General features: G+C 38.1%; 1 protein-coding gene across 1 annotated transcript in view; it reads right to left on the bottom strand.

Annotated features, from left to right (window-relative positions):
• Positions 1-15,745, bottom strand: part of CHN2 (chimerin 2) — a 160,722-nt gene that overhangs the window by 88,608 nt on the left and 56,369 nt on the right. The window contains exon 2 of the mRNA XM_069007197.1: positions 5,460-5,498. Within this exon, the coding sequence (XP_068863298.1) occupies positions 5,460-5,498 (39 nt within the window). The remainder of the gene's footprint in view (positions 1-5,459; positions 5,499-15,745) is intronic.

Below are 15,745 nucleotides of genomic sequence, written 5' to 3'. Positions count from 1 at the left end.
CACACAGGAAGCCTATCTTTGTGATGTGCTACATTTTTGAGAAATGAAAAAAGCAAAGAGCTCTCTAACATGACCAAAAGGATCTCTGAGACTGATAACACCGAAGAAGAAATGGTGGGGAGAAGAGTCAGCATTTCACAAAACAAAGGAAGGAATGATTAACAGGAAAGGGCAGATACAGACATGAAAGACCTGAAAGCAAACACAAAAAAATGGATGCTTATAGGATGTAGTGGGATAAATCAGTGCAAGGACTCATGATGAGTGCAAGGAAGACAAATCATCTTAACAACTGTATTTTGAATAGACTGGGAAAGGTTGCTGTCATTCTCAGAGAGAGGCAGGTAATTAATCAGCACAATACTATGAACTGAGAAACATATCTGATTTAGAAACACATCAGAAGAAAACATAGTAAGATTATCACTATACAAATAAATAATTACAAATTATATGCTAAATGTGCTGGATGAGAAAATGGCCCGAGCACGATCAAGATTGTGAATGGTGGTAATCACAGAAAATGTCATGAATGGGAAATGGTTTCCCCTGAAAGATAAAAAATTCAGATTTGGCCATATTAGCTTTAAATTGATAGTCATTAAACTGACAGAAAGACAAACCAGTGGAACAACTGGAGGGAGACGCAGAACCATTAGATGGAGGGAGAGAAGACAGATTGGGAGCAGAGAAGGGACTGAAAACCAACAGTGGCACTGTGCTAAGGGACACCGAGCAACTCAGTGGGACACAAACAACAGAGAAGAGACAGACAGACTGACACACAGCTGTCAAGGATGCCCAGTAAAGACACACAGCAAGCCAAGGACGGAGAAGGCAAAACGACAGTGGAAGTTCAGTTAAGTGGAAAACAAGGAAGGCAGTATCTCACAGACTAAGGCATTAAGGAGCAAAGCCAGTGTGACCCTACCAAAAGCTGTGTTTTCCTTTAGAAAGGTCTCTGCTGTTTCTGCTTCAAATGATTGCTACGAGAAAGCCTGCTAATGGGCTATGAATACAGTGCAGTATTATGGCTAAGGTGACTTGAGAAAAATGTGCCCTACAGCTAAGTTCCAATGAGCACAGACACCTCATTAAGTGACCTCATTTTCAGAAGTGCTGAACATCCTGCAGCTCTGCCTGATTTCATTATACACTTTTTCCAAAGTGCTGGGCACTCGCACTGAGGCTGACATTGCCGAGACCCCAGCACAGTCCAGGGGATGGTCAGAGATTCAGAAGGCACATGTCTCTCACTACTTGCTCAAATGACAAACAATCCTTGACTTTCTGCCTCATTTTCCCATCTCTGAAAACCATAGAACAGAAATCAATGTATAAGACTATGGTTAGGTGAAATAATAGAAAAATACACTAATTTAATGCAGTGGCAAGCAGTGATTGACATCTGACCCAGTCTATTCCAGGATTTAGAACTGACAGGCAGGTTCAGACAAACCCACTGTGATCATAGAAAAGATGACACTTGAACATAATGATGCATTATTATTTTAGCCCTGAGAAAATTAACCTTATAAAAAGTCAATTGCATGCAAAAAGAAAATGTATTATTACTGCTCAGAGAACAGCATCAGACTGGGAGTGGTTTTTTGTTCAGCATCAGATGCAAATGAAATGCACAGTAATAATACACATTAAATATAAAGCAAAAATGCAGCTCTGCAACAGAAAATGCAGTAGCTTCTATTTGACCCTTGAACATCTTTATCAGTTTCATACTTCAGATAGTTTGCCAGCATTCATAGTATCATAATCACATTGGGACTTACAGTGTTAACAAAACTTTAATTTATTATTGAATTACTTGAGGAACATTTCTTTGAGATGTAAAGTAGCTGGTTAGAATATATCTTTCTCTCTTTTGTTCCCATTAGAGCACGAGTCTTGTCTCAGGGGCTGAGCTAGGGAAATTCTACAGTATGTTTTAGGAAGAACTGTCTAATTCCAAAATCCAATTTGCGTAAGAAACAAAGGGATGACACGCAAAAATCAACACTTACTCTTTTTCTGCCAGGGAAGAAGGGCTATCACCCATTTCTTCATACTTTTTTTTTTTTTTTAATTCTGCAGTGTGTCAGGACCTCGAGCTTTCTCCTTTAACTCACCTATGATGAGTGTTCAGTGATGCTCCAGCGGAGAGGAGAAATTCCTATCATCGTTTTTATAAAGCAGCAAGGAAACATACCGCCTTCTGTCTCAGAATGTTTCGCAGAGTTCCTGAGTTTTACCTCCTCAGCCTCATCTCAGTCAGGCAGTTTATCCATGTGCTGAGCTTGAACAATATGAGCTGTCCTATTTCTGCAGGATTACTCACATGCTTAATTAGGAACCTAAGTGCTTGGCTGAAACAAAGACTTAATTTCTAACAAAAATGAGTCTCGGACACAGTGTCTATTATTTGATGAAGGACAGAAGGCAGGGAAACTTCGTGAGGAGCTGAAGCATGGCATCAGCTGATGCTCAGTGCCTTGCCACTTTGCTTCCCACCAACACACATGATCTTGAATAATGCAAACAAACATTGAAGTGGCATTGACACATGACTGACTCAGCACATGCCATCTCAACAGCAGTAAAAGGAGGAAAAGAGCAGTTTTACATCTCTTCAAAATTCAAGCACACACATGCTGAGGCTGGAAACCAAGGACTATGCTGTTTCAGTCAAACAAATTGCCTACTTCTCCCATGAAGCAGCTAAAGTAAGCAGGCTCCCCCCTAAGAGGACAGTGCAGTACTGGAGCAGGTTACCCACAAAGGCGGCAGAGGCTCCACCCTGGCAGTTTGTCAGGACTCAGCTATGTAAAGCCATGGCTGTTCTGCTCTACAGCCAACAAAAGTCGTGCTTCGAGTGGGAAGCCAGATCAGCTCACCCCAGAAGCCCTGCCAACCCACATTCTGTGATTCTTATCTTTCTTTCTTTACTACCTCAATGATGGTGAAACAGCAAAATACCATTTTCCGTGGTAAACATATGGCAGACTACAAATAGGAATCTGTTATTGGAATGATATAAGAAATCTGTTGTTCGTTGATCTGCTCCTCAGGTAAAAATGCTATCAAATCCACTGCCTAGAGACTGCTGGCTGCTAGAAACTTTCCAAACTTTTTCCCAGGTTCTTTTCTGTTAATACAAATTATTCTTGCCATTTCTTTTATTGTCTGCGTCCCAGGGCTATCAGAAAAAGTCTGAAAAACTTTGTGACCTGCAAAATCTATGTGAATTTCTAACAAACCTTCATAAGCAAGTGAGGATCTTCTGCATTAGAAGTATCTGTGTTTTCCAAATATAGCTGAAACAAATTTGTACCTTATGTCAAAACAGTAAGGCTCAAGTTCTGAAAACTGTTGCACTTTGATCAGCATTTGACCATGGAGACGTTCAACACTGTTTATTTGAATACTCTGTCTGCACAAACAGGAAAATCTGCCTTTGTTTAGAAGCTAGAAGGATTGAAGCCTTGATCATGATGTCAATAAAAGGCAACATAGTCACCTAAATTTATCCAGGTCTTAAAATAAGAAATCAAAACTGTATGCAAAGTATCTTACTAGTATGTTAGCAAAACCTTAAAAATTACTAGGCAAAATACACTGAAAATAGTTGTTAAATAGGCAGCAAAGACAAAGTCCTAAGCATGAAATATATACCTAAGTTAAAACTGTCATGAGACAGGGCAGCAGACTGAATCATAGACAAACACTACTGTTGGACATAACCTCTATAATTAATTTACCAGATCAGAATTTTTCTAGCTGAGTAAAGAAGCACACATTACCTACCATTGCAAAGAAAATGTCTATCTGTGGCTAAGCAGTCTCAGCAGTAAATCTTTCTAAGCTTAAACTATTTTCTGCATTTTGTAGCTGTGTAACTTTTTCCAAGGTCATTCATGCATGGAGTTCAGACGCTGAGGCCATGATTTTGTCATTACCACAATATTGGCATCCTACATACAGTAGAATAGGAAATTATATATTCATAGACTATTCATTTGTTATGGTTTTGTTTTGGCCTTTTTGGGTCTTTTTTTCCATTGAAAAAATATTTCTTTGGACTACATGTAAGCTATGAGATAAAAGCAACCAGACTTTTTCACTGCATGCAGTGATCTGTCTGCTGCACAAGTCGGGCAACTAAGAGCAGGTAGGTAAAGGAATGTGCTCATTCCCTGACTTTTTAATGAAAACCTACTGCTAAAAAGGAAATATCTCTCATCTTAAATGCTAGTCTTCTCAAAGTCAATGGGAGCTTTTCATCGATTTTGAGTAAGCCAGGTTCCTCTTTTAAAAAAAAAAAACACTCAACTGTCTGCTTCTTCTCAAGTACTCAGCAAAGTATGCTGGAGTGGTCCAACATTCTTGCTGACTTTTTAGGAGGTTTCTCTTACATGTTCAAAACATTACAACAACAACAACAACAACAAAGTATCTAGAAAACAGTGTTCTGAGAAGCAAGTTCTGTAATTTATTGGCATATTCAAATTTTGGTTGAAAAAATCCCAGTCCATTCTGGGGCAGAATGTCATTCTCAGGTAACACAGAGGTGATGTCTTTGAAGTCAGCAAGACAGATTAATGTGCATATAAGTGAAGTCAACAAGTTTATTCCAGTCTTTAAAATTACACATGTACATGCATGTAGCTACTGTGATCATTGTCTTTTTGTAGTTGCATTTTGGTAATGGCACTATACTGAATTTGCCACCATAAAAGAGATGATTTTCCTTAGGATAGCTCTATATCTGAAAACCAAAAAAATAAAACAACTCTCTATACCCAAAGCTACATTCTTATTAAAGTTCCAGGAAGGGTTTAAAATAAAAAGATGAAATTTAAAGGCCATCCTTAATAAGGGATTTAAAAGCCAATATTTTGTCTTAGATCTGTGCTACTCTATTAGAAAATACATTTGGAACAAAGCAAAAGAGCATAAAATATGCACTTCTGCACTGCACTCTATGTAAATGATTTTTCTAAAGGCAGACAGGAAGGTTCAAAGAGCTGATAATGCTGTCTCCAACTTCTAAACCTCCACTTCAAAAATCAGCTTCTATTGCTAAGGATCAAAAATATTATTATCTTAAAGTGATTTGGTGACCCATATAAAAAGACAAGTATTCTCAAGCCTGACCTTTAGTAAACATACAAAGCATTAACCTCTACCTCTGCAATCCTTCCTGAAAATATCAGCAGAGAAACCATGAAACCCAGGAGCCGCACACTTTTAAGGCAGTGGAGGGAATCTGGCACACATAATCCTGCTGTCCTTGCTCCATGGAAATCCATAAAAGTTCAGGTTTTGCTGCTGTCCCATACAATAATTTGTACAGGCATCTATTACATTTATGTCTCCCTTCCAAACAAAAAAAGAGAAAAGACCTAACAGTGACTGACACCTTGGTAAGGTACTAAGATTATTCAAATTTCTTGTATACTCACAGTATGATTTCCATATTGGAGGCTGGTATTCTTCAGCATCTAAAATAGAAAAAAAAGGGGGAAAGAAATCAGTCATTTGGCCACTGGGTCAAACTGTCAGCATGCACGTTTCTGCTGAGAGGCCTCTACTTGTCAGCAAAATTCACATTTCTTTCCCAAGAGAGATGATAGCCTATTTACAGTACAGTTTGCTATGTGAGAGAAGAATACAAATTTCAACCACTTGTAGCTCCAACATGCTTTTCCCAAATTATTCAAACGTAAAAGAAATTAATTTTTTACCAATCTGCAATACTCACCAGTATTTTTAAAATAATTAACTGTACTGGTAACTGCATTATTTATTTGCTTTACCCGGCATGATAAACAGATAAATCACTACTGGTTTTCAATCAGGCTTCTAACCCCACTAGTAAGATTTGAGAATGAGCATCCATGAATTGCACACGCTGGGGCTAAAAAGACGTACAGTTAAAGCTGGACTCGGATGCACACACCTGACAGTTTCAACAAGAGTCAATTACACTTCTTGAACCCACTAGCATAGGTAATTGGCATATTTTCCAGAAGCTGAATCAACAAAAACAATGTGAAAAAGATAGAAAAAGGAAAGACTGCAAAACCTGCCGTTACAAACAAGTTACATTATTGTAGCATTATTGACTAAAGGGGCACGAAGAGTTGGTGTCTTTTGTTAGTGACCACTCCATGGGGAGGTTTCCAGCTCTCTGCAAGAAAATCAATTGCTGTAACCTACAGAAATCCCAGCAGAAGCCAAGATGGGACAGAAGGAGCAACACCAGCGACAAAGGGGAGGGTACTGGGTACTAGTTTGGCTCTGAACTGTCTGCTGCCAAACACTTTTAAGTCATTAACTTGCCAGTACTATGCAGGTTAATTAAGGTGTTTGTTGTTCACTAAACTTCTACTTAAATTATGCTAATCTAATTCAATTATAGTTGCATAGCTCATGCTCCCTGTCTATTTACACACACACAACTACTTTAAATATATTCCTGCAGAAGTCTGTTTAATAGGAATGTTAATCACTAACTACCATCTGCCACTTTTAACTCTATTGTTTTAAAAGAGGATAAATCCAGCAACAATCACAGTCACGGCCCGGAAAAACACCCTGCAACAATTTGTAGATATATCGATTGGGAAACCCATTCACTTTCAGTTTCAGCTGAATCCACCTCACAACACTGACAAAGTTCAAAATGCTCCCAGACTGACACAGTTATCCCGTGCTGTGCCAATCCAAGAGTAATTAGCCTGCAAGTTCATTATGCAGAAGACTCAGAAGACTTATTTTAAATTATATGAAGCTATTCATGAGACAAATGAAATTTATTCATACAAGAACTGATTTTTTCTCTTCTCAAATTACAACAGTAGTATGTCACTCTTTTTTCCCCCCATACATCTATCGCTTCACATAGAGTTTACCACAACACCATAATACTGTGTATTAAATTCTTCCCTCAATACTTTTGGGCTACTGCAAGAGAATTTCTGAATTTCCTTCTTCACTTACTATATTTTTCCAAAAGAAGAAACACTGAAATAATGCAAATATGTTATTATCTATACTGTGACTTCAGAAAAGGAAGAAATATGGGGAGAAACAATGAAAAACCAAGTATCAGTTGTCACTTTAGTCTTCCAAATTAATTAAAAAGTGCCCAGTAAATTCAACAGTGAAAGCTGATCTACAAGTGGCTGTAAAGTGCTTCATTAGCTGGAGACAGACTGATGGTGAGGAAACACTGCAGCCGAGATGGAGAATCATCCACGAGATAAGTCATAAAACAAAACTCTCAGTGATTGCATTTGATTTGTCACGGTTATGAATCTGTCAGCCCCGGAAAGAGTGGACAGAACCATTCCTCAATAGCTAAAATAATTCTAAAAGACAGCACACTCAGAGGAAACCCACGTGTCACCAGCTCCACATTCACCATTACAAGGTACTGCTACATCCTCTGTGATCCCTTCAGCTGAAAGCACATCCCTAAATCACAGGGAACAAAATGCCATAGAGGTGAGAGTATTAACAGAGTTTATTGTCAAGCTATCATGTGTTTGATGGCACCCATTTGTAGGGAAATAAAGAATAATTAGTTTAAATACAACTTGGAGACAAGGGTCATGGTTGAGGACCAGAGAGAGGTCTAATGCAACCCAGATGAAAACCTCTTTCTTCCTTCATGGCAGGAGGCCGCTAGGCCCCTGCTTAGGCAACTCTCATCCTTGTATGGTAAAGTCTTAGGACCCCCATCCTGGCTGACTAGATTAGGCTGAACTTCAACCCTTCTTAAGTCCGAGGTCAAAAGAGGCAAATCCTGCCTGAGCAGATTTGATAACTACTATTTGCCCTCATTGAAATTTCTGTTCTTCTATATTTTATTATTCCTCTGTATTACACAACAGCTCTTTTCATTAAATTGTGCTCCACTCTCCATGACTGGACTTTAAACAGCAGTTCTGGCTCACGGAAGTCACCAATATGAGTTTGGGTGGTTGGCTCAGTTGCTACAGGACACCTCAACTCATACAGCTTTGTGCTTTAGTTCTGGACATGGTAATGGTCTCAGCAAGGACAATGGACCTCAGTTTCGAGCCACTTAACAAAAATCAATCAATCAATCGATCAATCAATCAATCTGACTTGGTACCAAATGACAAATGCCCTGCGTTGATGTCTCATGAAATGATATTCCTCACATGAACTTTGATCGTAATCACTATCAAAACTGTGACTGGCAGTGTGGGGAAAAGGGTTCACTGAGATACTCTCCAGGTGATAAGACAGGGTCTTTCCTATTGCTCTTTTCTTGAAAGGTTCATATTTTCTACAGTGACTTCTTGTCTAGTTTCAGAAAAAATGCCAGCTAAGGTTGAAAGCAGTTGTCAAAGGAGAAACTCAGATCACAAGATGAGTAACAGTTCTGAAAAACCCAACAAAATATCCCAAGGTCATTTGTGACACATTTTTCTGAGTGTCAGCATAAGAAAGAGTCACTCTAAAAGAATTACAGAATGTCCAATTCAGGTATTTTTAAAATTATTTTGAGTCTTCTCAATACTGTATCATAAATGACCTTGGCAAAACTTACTGGAAAGACTAGGACTGACAAAAAAGCATGAGAGACTTCCACAAATAATATTACAGGCAAGACTGTTAACGAAAAGCTTTGAAACATACTGGCTGAGAAAGTGAATATTTATTAGATCTAAAAAAGTACTAGAAGTCAGTTGTATGCTAAACAGAAAGGCAAAAGGAAAGCAGAATGCTGACTCTTGAGGAATATTACAGCTATGAGAAGGTTTCGCATAACACAAAATTGACATGAAAAGATATTGGAGAACATTGTCAAACCAAAAATGATACTTGGAACTGGAAAATGGGAGTAAGGTAAAAACAGGTTATTTTTTCACTTTATTTGCTTTACTCTTCACAGAGCAGAGAGGATGAAAAGGATCTTAGGAAAAAATACTCTCATAAAGCTGATGGAGCACTTAAAGCTGAGTAAGTATAGAAAGACTATAGTAAAGGGAGGACTGAAAAGTTGGCAGAGCTTTAAGCAGACAGATAAAAAGTAGAACTACATAAGAATTTTTTTTCCAGGAAACATGAAGACAGAATACAGTATTACTGCCAATAATGGGCAGTAAAGGGTTAATGCATTACTCAGAGCCACTCTTAAGCCATTTCTGAGAAATGGTCTTACATTAATTATATAGTAAGTAAAGTTATCCATGGACTTCAACCCTTGCTCTTCACTGGGCCTGGCTCTGTACCAAAGTGACACCTTTCTGGATGTAGTTGTGAAAGACACTGGAATGACAGAATTGGTTTTTATTACTTCCTTGTACTTTGTGAAAATGATGATGTAATGCCAACACGTGTGGGTTTGTGCTACCAGCACCGGGACTGACTTGGTTAAAGCAGGTCTAATAAGAAAAGAAATTCAAAGTGATTCCTCTGACTACCAAGACCAGTAAGGCACTGGAAAGCATAAAGTCTTTTTTACAGGAAAGCCCACAAATTACACCACATGAATCAAATATTTCTCACTTATAAGCGGCATTTCTAAGCATAAGGAGAACAGTAATAAATATCCATACTGTAGCTATATGCCATGCCCAGTTCTAGATATGCTAAAAAGTATTAGTGATTCCTGTGACAGTGAAGAGTTAAGAAGACTAGCAGCAGGACAGCTACCAAAGGGGAGCTGTCATTATTTGCTGATTTCTTATAGTCTCTATGGAAAAAGAGTAAAGATCTTCCTTTTTTTGCCTTTGTTCCTACTAAAGGATTATAAAAAAATATTTTGTAGTTCACCTTGGAAGAACTGCCTCAGCCTGGATTCTCTGCCACCATTGTCTGAATTTTGGACTTCCTTTCCAGTAATAACTAATTTTAAAACTATGACCTGCATGTGCAAGGAAAGACACTTGTGTGTGAGGAAAAGCCAGTCTGGAAGCCACTGGTTTATTGGCAGTGTGCAGATAAATGATTCACCGGATGAACAAGTCTAGCTACTAATTTTTTTAATCTTCCATTGTTATTTTAGGACCAAGACTAATAATTATGAGTATTTTAATGTCCTTTGTATATTTCCTTTAACGAGTTTTTTCACAGGTTTACCACATACACTTTCATAGTTATTGCTTTGTTTCCAAAACATTAAGTTAGCATATATTATTAAATACATTTTTCTTACTTTTATATATGTAATTATATATAGAACTAACATAAAACTGCTGAGTAAAAGCTTCTGTGAAAGATAAACAGTGTTTGCACTCTTTACACATGTGGGGTTTTTTTATATTTTTCTTCATGCAGACAGAATTTTTATTATTCAATTGACTATAATGTGGATGGCCATCACAGAGCCACAGAATGGTTGGGGTTGGAAGGTACCTTCCATCTGGAGGTCATCTGGTCCAAACCCCCTTCTGAAGCATGGCCACCTATAACCATGTCCATCTCCAAGGATGGAGACACCACAACCCCACTGGGCAACCCATGCCAGTGTATGGTCACCCTCACAGTGAAGAGGTGTTTCCTGATGCTCTAAGAGCCTCCTGTGTTTCATTTTTGTGCCCATCGGCACTGGTAATGTCACTGGGCACCACTGAAAAGAGCTAGCTTTGTTCTCTTTGCCTTCTTTCTTCAGATATTTATACTTTGAAAAGATTCCCCCGAGCCTTCTCTTCTCCAGGCTGAACAGTCCCAGCCTGCTCAGCCCTTCCAAAGAGATCCTCCAGCCCAGCAAAGCTTTTCCAGCCCTTTATAAGAATCTCTCCAGCATAAAACTGCTGTCCATAGCTCTCTCACTCTGCAGAGACCAGCACTACACACAGCAACCAAGGTGTGGCCTCACCAGCGCTGAGCAGAGGGGAAGAATCACCTCTCCTTTGACCTGCTGGCAGTGCTGCTCCTAATGCAGCCCAGGATCCCATCAGCCATCTTCAAGGGAGGGATATATTGCTGCCTCATTTTCAACTTGGTGTCCACCAGAACCCCCAAGTCCTTTTCTGCCAAGCAGTTCTCCAGCTGGGCTGTTCCTTGGCATACACTGGTGGATGGAGACTAAACTGAAAGAGTAATTAAGGGGGCTTCTTTAGGGGTATCAGTTCTTTTCTGACACATAAAACATAGATCAATTCTTTAGTTTCCACTCTGTGATTAATAAATACCATTTACAGACAGTCATTTTCCCCTTAGCTGATCCCCTGCTGGCTAATCTTGTGCTGGTGAAGGGCTGGTTTAATTTATTTTGCCCTCTCAACAATTAGTATGTACACATACACAACTGTGTCACTTTGCAGTCATTTTGCAAATGACTTTAAATTGGTGCGTTTCTCTATGTTTGATTGCACTCATTTGGCATACACTTTGGACATCATGATGACTTCTATTACATATAACTACCCTTACAGGCACATCTGACCACACTGTGAGAAAGAATATTCTTATTTTTAAAGTTGCAAATAATCATACTTTCAAATGACATAAATAATCATAGAGTCAAACGAGTCCCCTACTCTAACTCCTGAAAAGTCACTGCTCCTGTGAAGAGCAAAATTAACTCTCTTGCAGTTAATAATTAGCAATGTAGCTGTTGAAACATTTCAGCATGTCAAAAACTCTGTTTAATGTTTCATTCAGAACGAATAGTTGCCTGTGGAGGAGTGAGCAGTTGCCAGCTTTATCACCGAACTTTCTCATCACCAGTACATGGACAGCTAAAATATGGAATGAGACTTCAGTTCTTGTCTTAATGAGGCACTCTAGCTTTCAGCATAAGATAGAGAAATGATCAAACTGTTTACTTGCAACACAGTTTATAATTGGTGTATTAATTCAGATGATGGGAGCTTCCCACTGCGCTATTCTCTCTTTTAAAAAAAATTAAAAATCAGCAATAGTCTATAATTTAAATGTCAAAAAAAGCTCACAAAAGGGGTGGAGTTCTCTCTAGCACAGCAATTAGGCTGAAACAGTAAGCTTTTAATAACCACTATATAAATTGACAGCTATTTTGTATCTTTTGCTTTTGCCTACCACAAACTTGCTATTAGAAGCCACTGCTGTGAAGGTAGCTCATTTAGCCAGTTCTACGAATCAGGGTCATGCCAAATTGTGCTCTCTCCTGCTTTTGCTTCAGATTTCAAAACTGTATCTTTCCACTAATAGACATGTGGTCAGCCCATGGTTAATTTTGTTTAATGCACGTGTCTGTTTAACTAAAATGCAGGTGGAAAGATCATGCAAATAGGTAAATTTAATAATTTAGAAGAGTTACCAACTATCAAATATAATATGACTGTGCAGTAAGTGAATTATTAGGGATGTACTCCAACAGATCACAGGAGATTTGAATTTTTTAAATCCACAGCTCAACTTGTAGAACAAAAGCATAAGGAGCCATGTTCTGCAGTCAGTGAGTGGTGTTCAGCCAGCTATGACCATCAGATTGGAGCAATATCTCATTAATTAAAAAAATCTGCCTTTCTATTCTGCACAGATTTGAAGATAATTAAAAGCATTGAAAATACCATTTTAGATTTGGAAATTGAGAAAGAATATTCAGGGTTCTCAATTGCAATAGCAGAAGTGTAAAAGAGAAGGGTATCTGTACAGTTCTAATTTTCAAACGCTCTTTAGGAGTCTAGTCTTCCTTAGGGCCCAGAAAATAGAATTAAACAGGCTCTTCCAGAGTGCAAATCCAAGAAGCTGACACGGATCTAAGTAAGCTGATGAAAATATTCCCAATGCTTTAAATATTTCCTGGGAAATATGCAATATTTAAGAGTGCAGAGAGGTATTCACACACCTAATCTTAAGACAGGTAGGTTCTTTATAATGCTGAATCACACTGAATCTATTGCCCTTGGATGGCATTTAAGAACCTCCATAATTTATGTGTTCTGAAGTGTTTTTTACCCAGAGCAATAATGAAGAATTTCCTTTTAAAGATCATTAAAGATTTGTGTCTAAAAACTAGAAAGATAGGCAATTAAAAAAATCACAAAATATCTCCATCCTTCATTGTCAAAAAATCTGTTGTAGTTATTAGCTGTCATTAAATTTAATTTGGTCACTAAAAATTACACCCCAATGATTGTTACCATTCTCTGTTTTAACACTAAGGCCAGTGTAATTAAAATCTAACACAGTTATTTTCACCTCTTCATTTTTTTAACCTATAAACCAGAGGCATCAAGGCATTAAAATGGGACAATCAGAGCTCTGCCTGAGAGATTGGACATTTTTTTGGGAATAAGCACATGACATAAGTTAAATCACATCACATTAGCAGACCTCCTATCTGACTCAGATATACTTTAGCTTCTAACTAATCACCAGTTAGTTCCTGGCTGAAAATCAAAACCAGATAATCAGTTGGCATATCTGAGAATAGTTCTGCTGCAGTAATTTTATCACTGTGCAGGATATGGTAGTACATTTCCAGTCATTTACTTACTGCATCCTAAAACACAACCCCCACAGCCAATGATCCCTGGACTCAGCAAAACAGTTCAGGCATGGTAGGAAAGATCATATGACAGAAATAACCACAAGAATGCCAAAAAATGAAATTAAAATGGTCACCATGAAGTATTTCAATTAGAACATTTTTGTTGAAGTATTGCCAGCACATTCCCAGTTCCAGAAATTCACTCATACCTTGACAGGATACCCATTGATCTGGCTTATCAAAGGAGACAGCACATTCCCTGAAAACTTACTAAACTTTAGCAAAATCCAAATCATTGCTTTTGGTAACTGTTATTTTTGACATGAGACATTTTATCATCCCTCTCTAAGTAAGGGTGCAAGTGTTTGTCTATTCAAGGGTACGAGGTGGTCCTAAACCTGCAGTTAGCTGTGGAGGCTGTTCATCAGCTTTTAGAGATCATCCCCATCTGCCCCATGCAGTCCTGTGCTTGGCCCTCTCTGGATACAGAAATGTAAGTATTTTTAAAGACTGAAACTGCATACTCAGAATGAAATGGAAATCCAGTAATTCATCTCACTCAGCAAAGCCATGGGAATCAGAGAATTTACACTGGTAACTTAAAAAAAATGACAAAATGTGTTGCACTTGCATGGGGACTATGCATATGCCAGGGACCTTCATGAACTCCTTGGCCTAAACACAACTTCAAGCCTTGGACATCAGAGATGAGAAGTATCCTGTCATTCAGAGCAGGCATAATGATCTGCAGAAGAATAAAAGCTTAGCAAATAATTAGGCTTTACTTTGGCTTGCTTTACAGGTCCTGTAGTATTGCTGCAGTATTTGTGTCTATACATTAAAACGTGAAAAACAGGAAAAACACCACCTACCCACAAAGCATATTTATCATTCCCACAGCTCTTGAATAACACTCAGAATAATTGGGGCTCCTAGGATAAGAAGCAACACTGTACCTACATACTTCCCATGTTAGAAAAACATGACACTATTAATCACATCCTTTGGTGGGCAGTTTTACGTAAGGGTATCAACTACGTTCAAGGCCAATTGAATTATTATTTTATGTGAAGTTAGTCTCTGAATCTTCAATTTACCTCTTCTAAGAAAATAGTGTGGATTAAGGTCAGCTATTACTGAGCTGCAAGTATGCTGTACAGTTGGACAAACACTTCACAAGTCTGTTCTACCATCACCCACCATTTAAGTGCTTTTCCACTACAGCTGTTCATGCTCTTCATACTTCAGATCTAAATACTACAGAAATGTTGACCTTCTTAAAATTCAGTTCCATGATAATATGTTTATGCTGACGAGAACCTTATGTCTTAGAAATATCTACGTAACTACACTTTCCCCCCTGCAATTTTAGCCATAAAATAATCACTACCAGTATTTAAAACACTATCCTGGAGTATTTCCCCTCAGAAGAATATGGTTTATGTATTGTTTCTTTACTTGGGTGGAATTTTAATTGCCTTGGAAGGCAATTAAAAGTGGAAGTCTATAATTCTTCCAAGAGCTTTTTATTACAGCCTGGGACTTTTAAAATTGAGAATGCATTCTTACAGAATCATATATTTACAAAATACCTTGTATTAAACACTATAAAATTTAAAATACACTTAGGTCTTCCAAAAGTTTTATCAAACTAACCAACAGGTCTGGGCCTGGGCATAGGTGATACAATTCTTCTTTGCAAACTGCAATGTTGGCAGCGTTTTCCCTAGAGAAACTCTGGCCAGTGGCATGTCAGACGAGGCCAACCCCATGTCTCTCTAGCATTTTCATTGTCAATTAAAACAATTCCAAACTGGTGCTCATAGGACAGCTGTACCAGTGCCTCCAGCGGCATCGAGTGAGAGGACAGGATTTAGCCACCCACAATGTATAAAGGAAGATGCAACTGCAGCCTGGATAATATCCTGGTTTCCTATTTTGCAAATATTAAAGATGCAGACAGCACACGAATACCATATTTAAATATCTTAGAATACATGAAATTTCTTTATGTGCTGTAAGTAAATCAAATAGAGTGAAAGCAGTAATTCCTATATAAAATGGATTTTGCTTCTGTGTAATCAGAGATAGGTTGGTTATTTTTGCATAAATAAATTAAAAAGGAAGGAGCACACTTTTTCTCAGTATCTTTTCTGGAATTTTTCTTCACCCATGTAAAAATAACAAAGAAAATTTGTTTCTTACCCCACTTATCTTACAGAAAGATTCAGAAGATGGTAAAGCTAGTGCTTAAAAGCACATCCATCATATCTTTGATCATAAAAATCA

Source organism: Aphelocoma coerulescens, chromosome 2 (assembly GCF_041296385.1).
Source record: "Aphelocoma coerulescens isolate FSJ_1873_10779 chromosome 2, UR_Acoe_1.0, whole genome shotgun sequence".
NCBI classification, from domain to species: domain Eukaryota; kingdom Metazoa; phylum Chordata; class Aves; order Passeriformes; family Corvidae; genus Aphelocoma; species Aphelocoma coerulescens.
Note: the sequence above shows the minus strand (reverse complement) of the source record. Positions and strands in the feature narration are given on the sequence as shown.